Source organism: Emydura macquarii, unplaced genomic scaffold (genome assembly GCF_026122565.2).
Source record: "Emydura macquarii macquarii isolate MOO-44397 ecotype Brisbane River unplaced genomic scaffold, CSIRO-AGI_Emac_v2 contig_3671, whole genome shotgun sequence".
Taxonomy (NCBI): domain Eukaryota; kingdom Metazoa; phylum Chordata; order Testudines; family Chelidae; genus Emydura; species Emydura macquarii.
Window position 1 is genome coordinate 9,367,014 of NW_027133808.1, and position 21,090 is coordinate 9,388,103.

General features: G+C 40.5%; 1 protein-coding gene across 1 annotated transcript in view; it reads left to right on the plus strand.

The window, feature by feature from the left end:
• UGGT2 (UDP-glucose glycoprotein glucosyltransferase 2) overlaps positions 1 to 21,090 on the plus strand; it is a 347,356-nt gene that overhangs the window by 206,293 nt on the left and 119,973 nt on the right. Inside the window, exons 24-26 of the mRNA XM_067536834.1 lie at positions 920 to 1,015; positions 3,997 to 4,099; positions 7,918 to 7,997. Coding sequence (XP_067392935.1) covers positions 920 to 1,015; positions 3,997 to 4,099; positions 7,918 to 7,997 — 279 coding nt within the window. The remainder of the gene's footprint in view (positions 1 to 919; positions 1,016 to 3,996; positions 4,100 to 7,917; positions 7,998 to 21,090) is intronic.

The following is a 21,090-nucleotide window of genomic DNA, read 5'->3' on the forward strand; positions in this document are numbered from 1 at the left end:
TCTCCAGTATTGGGAATATCATTTATTTATTAAGATTTGGAAAAATCTGATTCTGACCTGAAGTCATCTGTGGAAGATTATTTCTGAAATCTCTGGTCTCCAATTCTTGCCTGGCTCTGACCCTGATCCCCACCTCCTGATTCCAGCCTCTGGAATTACCTCTTATTTCCGGTCTGATTCTGATCCTGTCCCTTGCTTGCTGAACCTGGTTCTTGCGATTCCTCTAACTCCTGTTCAGCAATTACTGTCCCTGATGTGTAGACCCCAGCCCAGCTGTGACTGCTAGGCCAGACTGCTTATGCACTGGTTCCTCATGCTAATATTGCTAATGAGGACAAGCACCTGAAAAACAAAAGTAAGATAATTCAATAGAGGTATAATTAGCAAGGAAATTAATGTTGAGGGGCAAAAGGTGCCTGACTGAGCATCAAACCAACCTCCTTAAATGCTCTCTCTCTGTTTTTTTTTAAATGACAGAGAACTAATGATGAGATAAAACAGTTAAAAATTCAGTTAAATTCAATTAGGAATAAACAAGATGCAGGCAAAAGATGTACTGATTAGCTGTGGCTGCTCATAGGAGCTGTCACAGGGAATTTCTCAATGAACAACAGCAAGAAGGACCAGAGAGTTGTGAATATGCATAGATTTTACCACTTAAACTGAAGGACTGTATACTCCATCTGGTAAATGTTTAGAGGGGCACATCTCTCCAGAATTATAACTTTAGTAGTTCTCAGTCAGTCACATTCTAGAGGCTTAGAGATTCCAAATTAAAAATCTTGTGACTATAGTATCCTTAAAGAATCAATTTTTGTTCAGTCCCTTATGCAGACAGACATGCATTGAAAAATAAATCTTTTAGTTCCTTTTCAATTAGAAAAACCACATATTAACTAAGTTTGTTTTATTGTACTAGTGGCAGTGATTTGATTATGAAAATGGATTCCCTTTTCTCTTCGTTGCCTAAAACAGTTAATAGACAAAATGTTGAATTTCTCAAAGAGCAGCACAGGTAAGTTCAGTTTCTCATCATAATTCATTTATAGCTATGGCATTTTAATATTAAATGTTATTTGTGCTTCCAACACTGTATAAAATCTTCCAGAACTTCAGTAAGCATTTTGTATTTTTAAAAGAAGAAATTGATTTTGTGATTGTACAAACAATTTAGGAACCTGATGAGCAAAACAGACCATTTTATCTTCACTACTGGTTTATTGGTCAGTAATGGCAAAAGACTGACTGACAAATATGATCAATTACTAATCAATGCCAAAAAAGTGACAAATAGAAATATATTGAGTGGAAGTGGGGTGCTGGGGGAGAAGAAGGTGAATCAGTTCATTATATTTACTTAGTAAATTTCAAAACCTGAAAGTAGTTAAACAAAATTGAAGTAAGCTACAGCAACAGGAGAGCCTCACTAGTCTGCGCTGATGTGAAAGCCCCAGTAGAGATTATTGAATTTTGTGGATTACAGATCACTATTGGCAAGGTGGATATACATGTTATAATGCATTTCCTGGAGTTCAGGGGTTTAGCAGCATGTCACCTCTGCTCACACTTCTAGCACTCAGTACTGCCCTAAAAAAGGACTATATCACTTACAGATGGATGGTGGTACTGCTCCTCAACACCAATTATGTTTGCAATAGAGGTGGGTTAGGCTCTCACTCTTGTGCTTTGACTGCTACAAGGTTATATTAAAACCCAACAGATAGATTTGCATTGTGGTTGGGAACCTTTAGCAGTGAGCTTAGTGTGTCTATATTTGTTTGCTCCCCATCTCATTGACCCCAGACATGTGAAGCCAATGAAAGTCAGTATGCCACTAGTGTCTTTCTGTTGCTAAGTGAAACTGGAAAATACTAAGGTTCACATCTGTAAATCTTTATTGGAAGGACAAGAAGTGGGGGGAAAAGGAGGGGACTCCTATCTTCTCATTAATGGTAAGATGATGATAGCCATTTTTAGTTTTACTTTCTTCCAGTGGCTGGCTGCAGAGACAGGTTGAGTTTTTAAAGGCAGAAATGGCGGCATTAGAACCATGACTGACGAAGAAAGAAACGGAAGAACCTTCCTGATGATTCATTTATCCTCCTGTAATCTTCACTCCCAAGTTCATCTTCAGTTTTATTGGCAAAGATGCTGTGGTATACTTAGTCTGGCCCTGCCTGTGTAGCATAGTGAGAGGAATAAGAGCAGTACCAGCAGCCAGTTGCAAGTACCTTAGCCTTGTTTCAAAGCATACTGAGAACTTGAGGTGACATAGTACTATCCTATGGGATTGTAGGGTATATAACATCACTCGCACTGGCTACACTCCTGGCAGCACCTCACTGATATATATTCTTTAGTGAAACGTGGTGGAAATCCACTAAGCATATTTGCAGTACATGATTTATGTAGATATATGCAGTACATGCATTTCAGAAGGGCTTACTATAGTTCATTTTTACAGATCCAGCTTTCTCTAATCAAGGGCCTTTGATTAATGTATTGTCTCCCTTTAATCTGGTTTGTCAAAACAAATCTTTGTCTAGGAGGGACAAACAGGTTCCTCCATTTTATCACATTGAATATACTCAGTTGCCATTTTTTCATTATTAATTATTTTAATCAAATTTATGTTGTTGTTGACAAATGCTAAATCTGATGATTCAGGGTAGAAAAAGAGGAAAGTGCACAAAAAAGGGCGTTTCATCGTAGTTACTTTGATTTTATATTTCATTTTATGCTGAAATATTTTCATAAAGTGTTGTTCTTTCATCTCCATTATGCTATCTAGCATATACTGAATTGACAATACATATGGATGGGGAATAAGATCAATGCTAAACATCAGCAAACTGCATAAAACTGGCATATGGGGAAAACAGATTGCTCCCTTATCTTATTCAAAACATTCAAAGTAATTTCCTTTATTTTTTATTAAGCCAGTTTTTTAAAACTTCCCCACTGGAATTTTCTTTACTATAAGAGCTTTGAAATAAAATAATAATTGCTTCAAGAAACCTTAGGAATTAGGAGAGTTATGTTTACTTCTCTAGATGTGTCTTCCCTTCATCTGTTTAATTTCTAGCTATGTAGAACAGGGTGGTTTGTCCTTGGGCTGAAGAGCCTGGGGCTAACCCAGCCCTGATTATAAAATGAGTTAGGTAACCTTATATAAAAGGCACAGGAAGCATGTAGGGGTGTGTCTGGTTGAGAGAGAGCATAGAACCAGGACCAGGGGGTTGAGCTGCAGCCAGAGAGGGCTGGAGACTGGTGGCTTCAGATTAATCTTATGATTTTGGACATTGTTTGAATTATTTTATGACTAAAGATTTTGAGGTTTGTGTAAACTTTATTTGACATTGAACTAGCCCAAGAAAGGGATGCTGTGAGTTACAACATAGACTATCTGGAGTAGTTGAGGAGACTAATAGGGGTAGTATGCATGTAAAGCAACCCCTGGCTATGAGAGGGTGCTCAGTAGGCAACCACACCACTATAAACTTGTATAGTCAGCAGGATCAAAGTCCCCCTCCCACCAAGGAGGAAGTGAGTATAGAAAGAATGAGGAAATTGTCTATGAGCTGATCAGTAGCAAAAGACCCAGACCTTCTTCCTGCAACTTTTACAAAAGCAGCAGGGGGTACAGTTTGCCAACCAGCTGCAGTGGCAATAGTCCCAAAGTCAGCTCCAAAAGGGCGCTCACTAGGAGGTCACACCACTACACTGTGGTGGTGAAAACCTGGATACTACTTACATGAAAAGTTTATCATGAACAGAAAAGTAAGTATTTCTGTTCATACTATGCTTTTTTGGACACTTCACAAGGAGACTCTGATAAATGTTTGGAGCAATGTCTTATATTCAAACATTCTTAAAGATGTTAAATGGCTAACAATATGATAAATTCAGAATTAAGAAAACCTGCTGATTGTTTTTTCCACAAATTTAATTTAGATTTTTTTTCATTTCACTTACGTTTAATATCTTTTTTAACAGCTTAGTAAAAATAGATCCTCAACAGAATGAACCATTCTATGATGTTGTTGCTATTGTTGATCCTTTGACAAGAGAAGCACAGAAGATGGCACATTTATTGATTGTAAGATGATAGTGATTTATTTTAATTTGTATTTTTGTGTATTTTATCTTGTACTAAGCATGTTTTTGGTTTTTCATTTTTACATGAAATACATGTATTTACATGAAATATGCACACACAAAAATTAGTCTATCATTTATCTGATGAACTAGTTTAGCTAACCTGTCAAATATATGTTTCACAATATAGAAAATGAATGTCTTCATTAGAAGATATATCCATAAAACCTAACCTCATTTCAGCTCTTGAATGAATGTTTTTCAGGGGGTAGTGCTACTAAGAATATCAGAGAAAAATCCTCTCTTGTGTGTAACTGTTGATTATCTAGAGCCGAGGTTTACAAGTGGGAGTCTGTGGCCCCCTGGGGGGCCTTGAACAGGTTTCAGGGGGGTCTGCCAAAATAAACTGGGGAGCATACAAAAAATAAAAGCTGTTTCACCTTGCTCTATTTGGACACAGTTGGTTTTTTTTGTGTGTGTGTGTTTTTGTTTTTTGTTTTTTCCGGAAAGTGTGTTAATTTTCCTGCATTATATGCTGAAACCTATTGGTTTCAACACAGCCAACGTTAGGGGAGTAGCAAACATGGCAATTGCTCAGGGCTCCATTCCACAGGGAGCCCCACCTAACAGGGCTCAGGCATATTAATATTTGAACATAATCAGTTTTTTATTTTTGTACCTATATTATCTTTTTTATATATATTATATTTTTGTGTGTGTTTAACTGTATAACCGGTGGCATACTGATGGGGGGGGGGGTCATGCCCCCAGGCACTGGCCTGGGGAGGGGGGCCACTGGCCGGGGCGGGGGCACCGGCCGGGCTCTCCTCCTCGCAGCTGTCCTGCACTGTCACAGGCGATCAGGGACTGCTGGGCTTTGACAGCTCTGGCAACTGCGCTGACCCCAGCTCAGGCTTGCCGGCAGCTGAGAGCTCCCGCTGCAGGGGAAGCAAGCGTCCTCCCATTCCTTCCGCCTCCACGCTGGGCACAATGAGGGAGCAGTGGGGACCCAGAGCCTGTCATGCCCCCCCTGCCGTCGGTCAGCCCTGGGGCATCTGCCCCTGTCACTCCCACTCCCTACCACACCTGCCGCCCCCACAGCGGGGATGTGGGGGGGAAGAGTGAGGGATAGTGGAAAACGGGTCCGCAGACCATCCCCACCCATGGGGCGCTGCCACCTACAGGGGACCCCAAAATAAAATATTGACCCACAGGCGCCAGAGACCCACAGTACTCCTCTGTGTATAACTATCAATTTAATACAACTTTTAATTTACTGGATATGCAGAAAAATAATTGTGGCATAGGTGGGACATGGAGTTTGTGTAGCATGATGGGGTGCCTCAAAAAGTAAAAGGTTGAGAACCCCTAGATCTAGTGAGAGAATACCATGGATACGAAGCTGCTAAAATTAGCTTCCTTTCTCATGAGTCAAATTATGCCATTCCTTTCTTTAAGACCCTACATTGACTCCCATGTGAAATTTAAATTTCTTGCTTTGACTTCAAGGCTCTCCACATTTTTGCCGAGCCTTTCTTGATTCCTGTTGCATTCTACTTTATCGCCTTCTCCTTGAAAATGATGGAAGCCTCACGAATTTGTTTCTTTTTCAACTCCCATTTTCACGCCTTTTTCCATGATGTTCCCTATGCATGGAATGTTCTTCCAATCTCTATACACCAGACTCCCAGTCGCTCCTCACTCATAACTCTTCTGAAGATGAAACTGAGCAAAATCAGAATTTTGATCTCATGAGAAATTCCGATATTTCAACATTTTTCATCCCAAATTGGAACAAAAAGTTGAGATATCAGTTAGTCACAGAACAAAATAGTCCAAAAAAAATCGGTTCAGAAGTGATCAAATGTTTTGTTCCAGCATTTTCAATCAAAATGAAACATTATGATGTTTCTGATTCAGAATGTTTTTATTTTGAGTGGAGGCCACTGATTCAAAAGTCTCTGTTTCAAGGCATTTCAACATTAAACTGCATTTCCCTGTTGTGGTAAATTGCCTCATGGAAGTTGTAGTTCAGGTCTAACATTCCTATTCTCCCTTATAAACTGGGCTTCTTGGCTGGAATATATGTCCCATGATGTACTGCAGCTGTGTGACTCCCATGATGCACAATGCTGCTTAGTCAGAGTAGTGGTTGTATTACATCATGAAAGATGTCATCCAGCTAGGGAGCCCAGCCCATAGGAGAGAATTTCATCTCCCACATGGCAACTTGCCATGATAGAAAAATGCAGTTTAATGTTGAAATGAGTCAAAAACAAAACATTTTGAGTCAGTTCAACAAACCAAATAAACCGCATTTTCTGTTGAAAAATGATTCAGCTCTACCTATTTCATTATGCCCTACAGACATTAAACCATTGCACCTTCTCCAGAAGAGTTTATTTGTTTAAAACAAGCATGTACACATATAAAACCCAAAGGGAAAAGATTTTAGTTGGGCCATCTCTGGATGTCTTGCTTTGTATGTGTCTGTCATCAAGACCTTAAGTTTTTCTGTGCTGGGTTTATATTTATATATTGTTTTGTAAAGCACCAAACACTTTGCTGGTGTTCAACAAATAATAATAATGGTAAGTATCCATGGCATAAATTCTACGCGGTAGGTAGTGCAACAACGTACTAAGGAGTCATTCCCTATTAAATGACTAGTATCCCATCATTTATGAGCATTTTAATCAAAATCATTCATGATTTGTGTTCTCTGGTGAAAGCATTCGATTTTTATAATACCTTGTGTCCTTTGGTAGTCACATCAAACTAGTCTTGTGATACTGTATAGGAAAGACTTAACTGTCATATGTTAAAACTATAAAAAGTAGAGCAGGCTTTTGCTAGGTTACAAACACACAACTAGAAGTTACAGATAATTCAAATAACTAGTCTGAGAAAGTATGATACTTAGTAAGCTGAGCTAGAATCCTTGACCCAAATGCAGCCTAAGTATATTAGAAAACAGCCTTATGAGTCTGAACAATGTTAACCTTCCAGTTTTAATTGCTGTTATATTTATCCGCTTTCCTTTATATAATCACCCAGAGGATTCAGCATTACACGAGTTATCCACAGACCAAAAAAATGAGATTAAAAAGTACTGTTCTGATGTTCTATATAGCACTTATGTACCAGTACTATGGAGACGGGTGCTTTAGAAATGAATATAAACGCACACAAAGAATAAGAGACTAGGTGGAAACATTTAAAAAATTTAACATAATTGATCAGTGATATGGTTTGGTAATATAAACATAATTCTTGGAATGTTTGCTAGTTTGCTTCGCAGAACCAATATAGATTTCACAAGAGAAAATTTTTTATCTTTATATTAGAAGGTATAGATTAAAATAAATTTTAATGTATATCGCAAGGAGATGAAGAGAACAGCTACTTTTAACAAATGTAATTTTTTTAGTATTTAGGAAAAAAACATATTAAAATTTAGAATATGGAGGACATTCCATGCTGGATCAGAACTAATTTTAGGGAAGGTCCAATATTTTAGCTAAATTAACTGGCAATGACCTTTCATTAATGCAGATACTTAGAACTGAAAGAATTCTTAAGATATATACTGAATTCAACTGAAGCTTGAGAGATGGTGTGACAGGAGGCTGGGCTTAGTGTTGGCATTATGTAGTGGTTAGATCATTGGCCCTCAGTTTCCTCATCTTGGTTTCTGGTGCCTCCTGTAGGTGTGGTGTTTATACACTCCATCACACAGGGCAAAAAGATTGGTCAGGAGAATTAGTTTGTTTTGAAAGCTAAATAAATTTGATGACTATCCAATCTCTTTTCTATTAGGTACTTGGAGATATTGTCAACATGAAACTCAGGCTGTTTATGAACCCTAGATCTAAGTTGTCAGAAGTACCTTTGAAGAGGTGAGTAGCAAGCTATAGTTATTCCTTGCGATATATGATATAATATGACTAAAAGAAACTGCAGTGATATAATCTCTTCAAGAATCAGTTCATCAGTAATGTTTCAGTGGGACTGATTCCTGCTGCTGAACTAATTATTTTCTGTAAATTTAAATTGAATAGTGCTATAGTGATTTATATATAACAAGATACACTGTGTGAGATCAGTCATTAATGAGAATACATTTTCCAAATTAAAAATAACAATATTTACATTTAAAAATATGGCTTGATTAGTTTCTTGTCCATTGATTTTTCTGCAATAGTTAATCTTTAAAACATTAAAAAGAATTACATATGAGGTTTTTTCACTAAAATGCATATCAGCTTCATTTATTGGTGACTTAAATATTTAACCCTCATTTTTCTTCACAGCATTTATGGAATTCCTCCTTGTTTCTTTAGTAAATCCATTTTATGCTCTTCTGTAACCCATCCAGTTGTTTCACCTAATTTTGTATGAAGGTGGTCATAAAGATTAACACTTAGAAAAGTCTTTAAAGTATTTGTGCTTGTCCTTTTTCCAAAATTCAAGACACTTTCTTCAATAAACATTCTGAAATAAATGTAACACTCTTTTTAGAGGAAAGTCATGAAACTGTAGAACCAACACAAAGACCAGAAACACCTGTAAAATATTAGCATGACTGCTTTAGGATGTGCCGTCAACCAGCCATCTTTCTAAAAGGCAGGACTGCTCACTTTCAGGATTCCTGAGCCCTCACAATCTTCACCAGATAGGTATTGGAAGTTTTCCGCTACTGTTATTCACTGGAGCTTAGTGCTCCCCTGCATATGTTCCTCTTTCCCATTCCAATAGCAAAGGCACAAGATCATCATGAAGGAGATAGCTCACGTATTATATATAGGGATAAAAAGCCAATTTCTTCAGAGCAATGATCCTTTAGTGTGTAGTCCATCTTCATTGGTCTTAAAAATGGGAGGATTACAAGAATTGATGGACCTCAAGAGACTGAACATATGGATGAAGAAAAGGAGCCTCAGGCTGGAGATTTTCAGCAACCTTAGTGACTATGCAAAGTCTACACTGCAAAGATTTGTCAGCATAGCTATGTCAGTCAGGGGTGTGAAAAAATCTACACTCCTGACCAACATAGCTATACTGGCAAGTCCCTCTGTATGGACGCAGCAAGAGTCCTTTTGCCAGTATAACGTATGTTGTTTGAAAAGGCAGTTTACTTATTCTGACAAAAAATCTTCTTATGTTGATATAAAATGCAACTCCACTAGAAGTTTCTGCTGGTATAGCTTTACTGGTATAGCTGTATCAGTAAAGTCTTTCTAATGTAGGCTAGCTCTTTGTCTCCTGAAGACTTTCTGATGTCTGTGGCTCAAGTGGACACATACTTTCATCTGGCACCAGAGATTCCTACGTTTTGCATCTGAGCGTTTACACTTCCAGTATTGGATTCTCTCATTTAGGGCTTGTTTAGATGGTGAGTTAGTATGTAGAAAGCTAGGGTGTAAATCTGGTAGTGCACTAGCATGATATGCACTAACTGACTGTGTGGACTGTGCTACCGTGTATTCTAGGTTCCCTACTGAGCTTTGTCTACTCCCAATTCAAAGCAGAATACATCTAAGTGGTAAATTTACAGTGGAGCTTGCTGTGCACAAACTTACTGTCTAGACAAGTCCTCAATCTCTCTTTAGTCCCCAAAAATTTCATTAAAATGTTGGCGGTTGTGATTGTTAGATTCAGGCAGCAGGGAATCTGTCTATATCCTTTATGGGACAATATCCTTATCCTGGTGTCCTTTGGACAGTATTCCAAAGAGTAACAAGCTAGACAATGGAAATACTGCAGTCACATGGCTCTATGGTCTATCAATCTGTCTATTTTGGCGTTTTATAGTACTGCTCCTCACTGTAGTATCTGAGTACTTTCCATATAACACTGATAACAGTAGTAAGGTCACTATTGGGCTTCATTGAGTTTCTGGTATTTCTCCCTTTGTAGGTATAAAAAAATCTCTTCTTGTGAGGTAGCGTTTTGGGGTTTGTTCGTTGGGTTTTTTTATATTGTATTCATTTACTTTTCATTTAGGTGGATTTGTTTTGAGGCAATTTGATGTTTTGCCTTGATTGGGGCTGTTTAGATAAAGTGGGGGTGTCAGCATAGTGAGAGTCATTCTTATAGTGGAAAGGCTTTTTCAAAGAGGAAAGTTTTTCAGTGTTTGAAAAAGATGGTCAGACTCTGAATTTGCCTGATATCCTATTCAAGTTCGTTTGATAGTCGGATCCCCTGGATTAAGAATGCTTTGTCCACAGCTCTCCTGCACCTTTGTTCTGGGCTTTGTGATTCATCTTGTCTTGGAAGAGCACAGTTGTTGCAGTGGTTTGTAATTAAAAATTCAGTCTTTATCGCAGCTGGCACTTGATCATTAATTGCTTTGAATATTAGGACCAAAATCTCAAACTGCAGTGGAAACTGACTGGAAGTTAGTTGAGGGGCTTAAGCATGGGTCTGATTATTCACAGCACTCTAAGCCATGCAAAAGATGGGCCATTTTCTGTACTTGCTGGAATCTGTGTATTGTCTTCACATTCAATTTCAGATACAGTGAGTTACAGTAATCCAGCCAGAAGTGACAGATTCATGGATTGTTGTGGCCAAGTCTTCAGCTCTGAGAAAGGGACAAAGTTTTCAAGTGAGCTAGAGATGACAAAAGGCTTTTTAGATACTGAAGCCACCTGGTCATCCAAGTTTAGTAAGGAGTCAGATAGGACCCAGAAGCTTGGCACCACTTTGACAAATGGTGACTTTAGCTCTACAGTGGAACATAGAGGCAATGTCTCAGCTAGTTCTTAAACGCATTTCCCCTTTCTGATAAGCATCACTTCTTTCTTACCTGATGAAAGTGAAGAATAGCTGTCCACATCCACTCCAAATGATGACTCATTTGGGGGTAAAGACGACTCTATTGCAGCCTGAGTCTTCCCAAAAGATATAGGCCTGTAACAGTTCATTAGTGTCTGCTGCTGTATGCCTGCTAACATTCTGCATAGACTTTGCACCCTCAGCAAGACTTCACATGTGGACCTCCAGACATTTCTGTGTTGAGTATGGAATCACTCCTATGGAAAACTTTTGTCATTGGAAAATAGCTTCTCCTTCAACTAAACCAAATTGACGTGCAAGATTCCCAAATTAAGTCTTCTTGTCTCAGTTGTTCTCTTAGTAGAACTAATTGGTATAATTTCTGGTTCTTTTGTTTAACTAAACAATAGTATTAAAGTACTCCAAAGCTTGTCTCTCTCACCAACAGAAGGTTGGTCCAATAAAAAATATTACCTCACCTACCTTGTCTAACCCATAATTAGGTCAGTTATCAGAGTCCTTTCTAATTAAGTCCATTTCATTGTTTTCTGCTTTAACTTTATACAGTAATCAAGAAGCTGGGTCACTGTACCAAAATAATTAAATCATTTGTTACAATATTTTGAATTCCCTTGGTTTGTTTTGTGCATTCTTTCAAGCATAAAATAGGGTCTATGTAGGAAATAAATCATTGTAGGGCTTCATAATTGCTAGGCCAATTTGTACTTTCTCACATATACATCATTGTCTCTTTCTTCTGGTGAATATTCTGTCTTCTTTTGATTTTCCAGTTAACACTTATGTTCTAAAAGTGATGGATGTGTAGTTCTTCGGTTTGCACTAATGGTCAAGCATCTCCAGAGTTAAAAACAAAAATGTGTATCTACAAATGTTAAATATATAAAAAACTGAAACAAATATTAGTAATGCCAAAATTTTATCTGATTTTTTTAAAGACATCTGGGATTCTTCTTTTACTATATTGTCACACTGAGTCCTCTCAGTTATTAATAAAATAGGACTTTGAAAAATTTCAGTTACCATGGATTGTTAGGGAGTCCAACATATTTGAGAGGGAGAGTAGAAATGTTAAAAGGATTACTTTTATTTTACTCTGTTTTATTCAAGGCTACCACTGTGTGAAACATAGCTTGATCTGTTCTGATTTTAATTATTTCCTTCTTCGAGTGCCTGTTGTATTCCACTGAAGGTTATTCACATGTCTTATGTGCCCGGAGATGGAGCTTTTCAAAGTAGTATTGCTCAGTGGTACGTACATGCGCCTTTGTATTGTCTCGTGGTTTCCCCTGATGTGATAATGGATGGGGCAGACCATCTGTGGCTCTCCCCACCTCATGGTCCAAGTCAGAGCTTATGCTGACCTTTCGTTCTTAGTGATGCGTTTTCAAAAAATTTTACAAAAACAGTTCTTGTTTTCTTCATAATTAGGATTTTATTGTTTTTCGTTGTACTTTGGTAATTCCTAACAATTATTATAATTAAGGACTTGGGATGCCTTTTTCACACCAACCCCCACCCCCGGGGCAGCTCCCGAGTCTAGGTACTGGATTATGCCAAAAACACCAGAATTCAAAGTCTGTGCTTTCTGGTCTCATTTTTCATCATCAACGAACACCAATGCTGTTTGCACTGTTTGGGGGAAACCACATTGCCTCCAGGTGAAGTATTTACCTCTCCTTCCCTGCCCATACGTGGGAAGTGCAAGCTCTCTGCCTCAAGCAGAACCTCATGGAGGTAGCCAGGGGTCCAAAATTAGATCCGGACTGAGGAATGCCCTCTCCTGTACATCAGCCTGAGCAATCCAAGAGCGCTCCCTCTACTGCGAAGCCTCTGTCTGGATCGACTGGTATCAATACTATGGACTCCACATTGGGGCCTAGCCAGGAGCCACAGGAGCATGCGCATAAGCATGGCAGTAAATCTTCCTCTAAATCCAAGAAAGACATCCATGAGTTCTGGTTATAGAGGAGCTACAGATTCTAAGGTGCACAAGAGTGATAAGAGGCCACGCTGCTTGCCATCTCCGTCGGTACCGGCGTCAGATTCGCATACCCCTCCTGCCTCAGCTTTATCAGCGTCCCATGAATTGTTGGTCCCGAGACAAGTGTCTTTACCAGTTCCAGTCCTGTCAATAGACTGGATACCATTGGCTCCAGGGAGAATCAGAAGTGCTCCTGCCCTCATGAACTGTTCACCCTGGAAGGAGTGAGATCTCTGCATGTTCCAGTGCACTCACCTCTGCAGAGGGGTGCATCTCCTGCATTACATCTACTTCCTACTGGCCATACCTCTCTAATGCATCCCATTTCAATGGTTCTATCGGCACCACCATTTACTCAAGACTCGACTCCTTTGAATCTGAGGACCTGGACATTTGTCACAGTTCACCGCTTCCGATCCAGAAACATGACTACCAGAGGGTTCCTACAGCTCTATGGCAGTTTCCTCCCTTGCTTTACCCAAGAAGGTAGCATCTGGCTTTTTGGGCGCAAGTACAACAACAGCAGGAGCAACCACATTGGACATCTTGAAGCTCATGGTCCCAATATTTGCCTTCAGAACAGTCTTGTTCAGCTCGGAAGAACTACCATGTTTCACCACCCCACCCTTCATCCGGTAGACGTTGGGAAATGTGGTTAGACTATGCAGCAATCAACCCAGTACCAGCGGATACAGAGAGATTCCCTTCATCATCTCCAGATACAACTGTGTCATTGACACCTTCCTCCCTGCCAGATGACTGTTGTCTGTTTCAAGAACTACTACAGAGAATAACCAATACTCTTGAGATCCCACTGGAAGAGGTGCAGGACAGTCAGCACCAGTTACTAGACATTCTGTATGCATCAGCACTGACAAAGGTGTCCTTACCAACCAATTATGCCATTCTTCACTAGCATACTCGGTGTTGCATACCACAACCACATGTGCACTAACTCCAAAGGGGGCTGAGAAAAGGTACTATGCCCCCTCCCGAAGTGTCAGAATTTTAATTTTCACACTCTCCACCTAACTCCTTCGTAATACAGACTGCATTGGAGTGGACCAAACAACAACACCAAAGCTCCATCCCAGCAGACAGGGAGGATAAGAGACTGGCCCTCACATTTTGAAAGGTCTTCTCCTAAGCTGAACTGCAGTTCCAGATTTCATACTACTTGGCACTGATGGCAAAGTATGACTTTATAAACTATGGCCAGATGGAGGAATTTGCAGATAAGCTACCTCAACAGGATCGTACTCACTTCCAAGTGATTTTACAGGAAGGCAAATTGGTCACCAGGTCCATACTTCAGGCTGGAGCTGATTCAGTGGACACGTCCTTGTGTATATTGGTGACTGAAATTGTCATCAGGAGGGAATCCTGATTACGATCCTCAGGTTTCCCTAGAGAAGTGCAGAACACAACTGAGGACCTTCTCTTCAATGAATCACACCACTTCAACCAGAAAACTGATGGTTTGTTACACTCTCTAAAAGACTCTAGAGCCCCCTTACGATCCTTAGGCATATATACACCAGCACTAAAGAGAAAATTTTATCACCCAACACCAGCCCAATGCTACAGAACTCTTTACTTCTACCACCAACAGGCCTATGAGACTCCTCAGAAGTGCCCTAAGGTATACCGAGCCTGTCTGCCTATTCTGACAACTCAGACCTCTGCACAACACACTCAGTCGTTGCAAAAACAATATTTTTGAGTACACATAAAGAGTTGTCAACCACTCTGTACACAAATGCTGCTACCCTCTATGCCTTCCAAGGGTCATCTCAAAAACTCTTTCCGCCAGCTTGGAGTGCTAGAACAACTGACAAGTGGGTCTTGGACATCATTTGATATGGCTACACCATAGATTTTATGATAATGCCTCCTCCACATCTTCCATCCCGACCCCCTCTCAAAAATCCCTCTCACAACGATATTCTTACCCTAGAAGTGGACTCCCTCCTACAGAGAGGAGCAATGGAGCCAGTCCCTGAAGCCTTTTGGGTCACAGAGTTCTATTTCAACTATTTCTTGGTACCCAAGAAGAAAGTGGGATGGAGATGTATCTTGGATCTCCAACGCCTGAACCGTTAGATTTGCAAGCCGAAATTCTGTATGGTCATGCTTGTAGCCATCATTCACTCACTAGAAAAAGGCGTGTGGTTTACGGCTCTCGAGATGCAAGACGTCAACTTCCATAACAACGTGCATCTAACCCCACAGAAGGTTCCTGAGGTTCAAAGTGAGGCATTGACATTTCCAATGCAGGGTTCTCCCATATGGACTTATCACCACTCCACAGGTTTTTACAAAGTTTTCTCTGTGTTACTTGCTCACCTATGATGTTAGGGAATCCTTGTCTTCCCATACCTGGATGACTGGCTACTGGCAGCACGGTCCAAAGAGGAAACTTGAGCATCAGCATCCCAGCTTCTACTCCTCTCCTCTCTAGGAGTGAGCATCAATGTTGAAAAATTGACTTTCACCCTATTCGGTCCCTGGAATTCAAAGTGCTTGCATCAATTTGACCTCTGTATGAGCTTATCTGCCACAGGATGGATTCCAGAGCCTACTGAATCAAATAGCTCTGATAACCTCAAATCCTTCAGTCTCGGCCAGGACCTGCCTCTCCATCCTAGGGCATATGGTGGCATGCACATACATCACGCCTTTCAGCCGCCTGTACCTTCACTGTCTACAGCTATGACTGAAAATAATCTATTCCCATATGCACCAATCCATGGACACCATACTTTTTGTTCCACAGGAGGTCATCTCTTCTCTACAATGATGGACAGAGCCAATACAAGTCTGCTCCAGGATGCCCTCCCTCCCATCCTTGCTGACTGACATGCATAACTGACATGGTCACTCTCAGGCTGGGGTGCTTATATTGGAGATCACATGACACAAGGCACCTGGACCATGCAAGAGGACAGGATGCATGTAAACAGTCTTGCACTTCAGGTAATATGCAAAGCATATCACATGTTTCTACCAGCTGTCTGCTATTGCCATGTTCTCATCATCCCAGACAAAACCATCACAGTATACTACATAAACAAACAAGGGGGCAGGAGGTCCCCAGGACTGTGTATGAAGGCACAGTGTGGAATGTTGTATCAAAATCATATCCTTTTATCAGCAGCTTACCTGCCTGGCACTCAGAATGTAATTGCAGATTCTCTCAGAAGGAATTTGGCAATCGACCATGAATGAGAGTTGCACAACATGATAATTGTGGACATCCTTAGTTGCTGGGCACACCAATCAGAGACCTCTTTGCATCGCACACCAACATGAAGTTCACCCAGAGGACTCAGTGCCCAGTCACTGGGTGAAGCTCTAGTCATCAGCTGGTCAGATTGGATGAACTGTGCCTACTCCCTATGACTCAGATCCTGCATTGTCCACAAACTCTGGCGGGAGTGAGCAACAGCCATTCTGGTCGCTCTGTTTTGGCCTGGCCAGTTCTGGTTCCCTCCTCTTCTCCGCATGTCGAAACAACCTCCATTCCTGCTGCAGACACTTCCGTAACTGCTGACACAACACAACAGCAGATTCAGGCATCCAGATCCATCGATGCTACACCTGACAGCATGGTTTTTGGATGGAAACCTTCATTAGCATGAGAATGTTCATTGGCAGTGCAAGACATCCTCTCCAGAAGCTGAAAGGACTCCACAAGGCAATTCGATCAGGCCAGATGGACATGCTTCACCTCCTGGGCCTAACAGCAAGGTCTTGCCCAAAGCTGTGGGCATCTCCGTGCTCTTAGACTATTTCCTCCACCTGAAAAGCTCAAGACTTGCTCTCAGCTGTATCAGAATGCATGCAGCCACCATTAGCGCTTTCCATCCTCCAGTGGAAGGGTATTTGATTTTTATCCACCCCTTGACCACTCAATTCTGGAAGGGCCTTTTATGTAAATATCCACGCATTCAGCCTATCGTTCTCCAATGGGTCCTCAGTCAAGTCCTTACCTCTTTAATGAACTTTCCCTTTGAACCACTGGCCTCCTGACCCATCTCTCTCCTCTCCATGAAGGTCACTTTCTTTGTTGCCATTACCTCAATGAGGAGGGTTCGTGATCTGGGAGCCAGGATGGCAAACCCCCCTTTCACCACATTTCATAAGGGCAAGGTCTCACTACGACTGCATCCCAAGTTTCTGCCAAAGTTGGTTTCCCAGTTCCACCTCAACCAACCCATACACGAGCGTATCTTCTTTCCAAAACCACATGCCTCAAATGAAGAACGGTGGCTTCATTCTCTTGATGTGTTTAAGGCTACCTACAAAGGACAAAGCCGTTCCAGAAATCTCCCAGGCCTATTCATTGCCATAAGGGAGAGAATTAAAGGACAGGCCATTTCCACCCAGAGAATCTCTAATTGGGTCTTAGGTGCATTACGTACTACTATCAGTTAGTAAGGTGCTCCCCACCAGATGGGATATGAGCCCATTCCATGAGAGCACAAGCATCAACCACAGTCACACTCCATGACATGCCCCTTGCAGGCTTATGTAAGGCAGCCATGTGGATTTTGGTACACACCTTTTTCCTCTCACTATTCTCTACTATATTATTCTGTGATGGACATTTGGCGCAATGGTCCTCCATTAAACAGTTCTGCCATCTTCTTTGCACCCTACTTCTCTCTAGATATTGCTTGTCATTCACCCTCAGTGGAATACAGAAGAGACCATCACTCAAAGAAGAAGAGGAAGTTACTTACCTGTAACTGAAGGCTCTTCAAGATGCGTGATCGCTATCTGTATTCCAATCCCACCCTCTTTCCCCTCTGCTGCAGCTCTGTAGGGCTATGGTGGAGAAAGAACTGGAGACACAGACGGTTCACCCCACCTTTTATTGCCTTGGGCAAAACCATGAGGCAATGCAAGGGCGCATGTGCGGGTCTTTGAGAAGTATTACTTTGAAAAAACTCCTGCTCCAGGCGCATGGTACATGCACATAACCTTCAGTGGAATGCAGATAGGGACCACACATAATCGTCATTTTCTCTGTATCCAAATGACCAAAACTGTAGCAGTGTTAACCAGTATCATTTAGATTAAACACCATCACAAATAGAAAATGACTTTTGTAAAGTAAGATTTCGTCCACATAACTAAATGATCACTGAAAGCACTCTTTTAGCTTTCACAATTGCAAATAAACTAGATTTCCATCAAATTTAATTTAATTTCTTTTATATGAGAATCTTTTTGTATTGCACAATAGCAGCACACTATTTATTCTTATTTTCTTCACCTTCATCTTGCTTATTATATAATCTCACCTCTGAACAAATTGTCAATGTTAATGTTGCTGAATGATGACATTTTTTTTGTTCTAAGGAAAAATAAAGTTTTGCAATGAAATCAGCTCTTTATTTGCCAAAATAAAATTACCTACTCTGGACAGGGGAACATGGCTAATTCCATTCTAATTCCATCATAGTTCACCAAAATTAACTCAGTAGTGGCTATTTATGATTCCTTATAATTGTTAATCTTCTTAAAATATTAGCTGCCTGATGGATTGACCCATCAAGGCATAATATTTTAGTATATCACTAATCTTTTACAATAGCTAGTAATAATACACTGGCAGTGGTTTCTTGTTATGTCCTCCCCAATCCCATACTCAGCTCACCGCCAATTAAAGAGACTGCTCTGAATTATCCATATGATTTCACATAATCTCTTTTTCTGTTGCTCAGCTTCTGTCCTCATTCATCACTCACGGTTAATGCCCACCGCTTATGGAATTCAGAGGCAGCCCAGTATTGTTACTGCAAATTCCAGGATTAAGCCCTGCCATTCAGCTCAAACTTCCAGATTTTCTGCCTCTGGCAGTAAAACAAATAGGTAATTCAGTTTCTCCTGACAATTTTGTTTTATGATTTCAATTTTTATTTGTTTTCATGCAATGGCGATTTATAATTTTTCTTCCTCCTCCATCTCTCCTGGACCAAGTATTTGGCAGCTAGATGGTTTCAACCACCCAGATCTGCTGCTGCAAGCCTGCTCTCTGAGACTCTTCTTCCTGCCCTCCCCCAGGTCTAGCAGAGCTACCCTGCAAACACTAGGATAAATCTAAGCAATGTTCCCTATCTGAAACAGCATTTACAGCTCTACTGAGGGCAAATTATGTCCTGTCTGTTCACAGCCAGTCGACTCTTGTGCTGCCAGGGCATGGGTCTCAGAGTCAGACCAGCATGTTGATTTCTTCCCTGCTCTGAGGACTTTTGTACGACTCTACTTCATTTCTTGTAGAGTCTAAGAATGAGAAGAACACTATCGGGCCAGCTCAGGGGGTAAGTCCAACAACAGACCCAAGCCAGAGGGGCAAAACTCATGAAAGGATCCAAAAATCCCTGTCATAGTCTTCTGTACCAGATATGGACTGGTCACAGAGCTTGCTTATACACACCAGAGGTGATCCACCTAAGATTGTTTGATGCTCTGCCAGGTATGGCTGAGGTTCGCTGAAATAAGAGATTTTTACACACAATGCCACCTAGTGGCTGAACAATATAATACAGTTTAGAATTCCATGATATCTCCCTCTTTAAATTTTGCATTCCTATCATTTACAATATTTACGCTGTCTCACTGTCTTTGAAGTTCAGAATGTATCAGTCTGGTAAGTGTCTCTGAATCATACTGGGTTTGTAATGACATGATCTGAATGTGTAACAACTTCATCATCTGTCTTTCATTAATTAAAATAACTGGCTGTGGTTCCATTTGGAATCCGCGAGTCGTCATCTTGTTCTACATCTGTCATCTGTAGAGTGCTTTGTTAATTTTTTTTCCTCTGAGGAACAAACTATAGGTGTCAAGATTTTCTGTTGAACTCTCCCTGTCAGTCTTGATCTAACATGATGCAGGCACTGATTTCTCGTTCTTTACTGCAGCTGGAATTGTCCATCATTTTTCTCCATCCAATTTGACATGAACATGGTCACCAGGTTCTACATCTGGCAGTTCTCTGCCTGATGTCTGTTGTAAAAGTGTTCATATGCTCTTTTAGCTTTTTTATTCAATTTGGCTATTCTCTTCATGTCTAGCCACTTTGGAAATAGGTTCTTTTCCAAGTTGGAACAGTAGTTCTGAGTTGTCTTCCCAACTCAGAAGAGAAGGGAATAGATCTTTCTCTGCGGGATTTTCTTGGCTTTCTATACAGCTCTGTCAGCCTCTCCATTTGCTTATTGGAAATGTGTGCTACCAATGGTATGATCAAAATCATTTTATTTGGAATGACTTAAATTCTACTGCAGTGAATTGTGGTCTGTTGTCTGTCACTAGTTGTTCTGGAATACTGAAGTGAAGTGTATTTCAATTTCTAAAGAACACTGCAATGTGTGTCTTTCAAGTACATTATTTCTATATACCTGGGAAAATAGTCCACAATGAGCAGGTAATGATGTCATTCAAATTTGCATAAATCTGCAGCTAGTCTCTTCCAAGTTCTGTGTGGTAAAAGTGTAGTTATTAAAGGTTCTTTGTGTTGTGTTGGTTTGTTAGATCTGCAGTGTTCACATGCAGATGTTTTATTCTTTGTCCTTGCTGATGCTTGGCCGCTACAGTGACTGGTTGGCCTGTTTCTGGCATTTAGTTAATCGCTTATGTTCTTTATGGATGAGGTTAGGATTTCTCTTCTTATTTCATTTGGAATACGATGCAATTAATTTATTCATGAGTTCATTTGACGCGCTTAATTGTCCACACACTGCAAAGTAGTCCTTGTCACTTCTTTAGTGTCCCTTTAGATTCTTGGGTCAGCTGCCCCTAATGTAACTTAGAACTTCCTGAAGTTGCATGTGTGCTGAGGTTGCTTTTTGTCGCTGGAATAGTCTCTTTTCTCACCTTGGTCTGTATGTGTCCACAGCATCCACATACTGCTTTATGTCATATTTGAGCTCACAGGTAGTTGAGTGTGATGCTGGGCTCTGTGACAGTGTATCTGCTATTATCAGATTTTTCCCTGGAACATATTGAGCAATTGAGTTAAATTGCATTGATTTTAGCAACCGACATGGGCATCTCGATGCTTGATCCAGGTCTTTTCTATTGACGAGGGTTACAAGTGTTTTACAAGTGTCCACATACTCACTGTAAAAGGTCTCATGTGCCCATATGTTTGCCAGGCAGTCCTTTTCAGCCCCTGTAAGTGTGAGAGAGCAAAATGACTG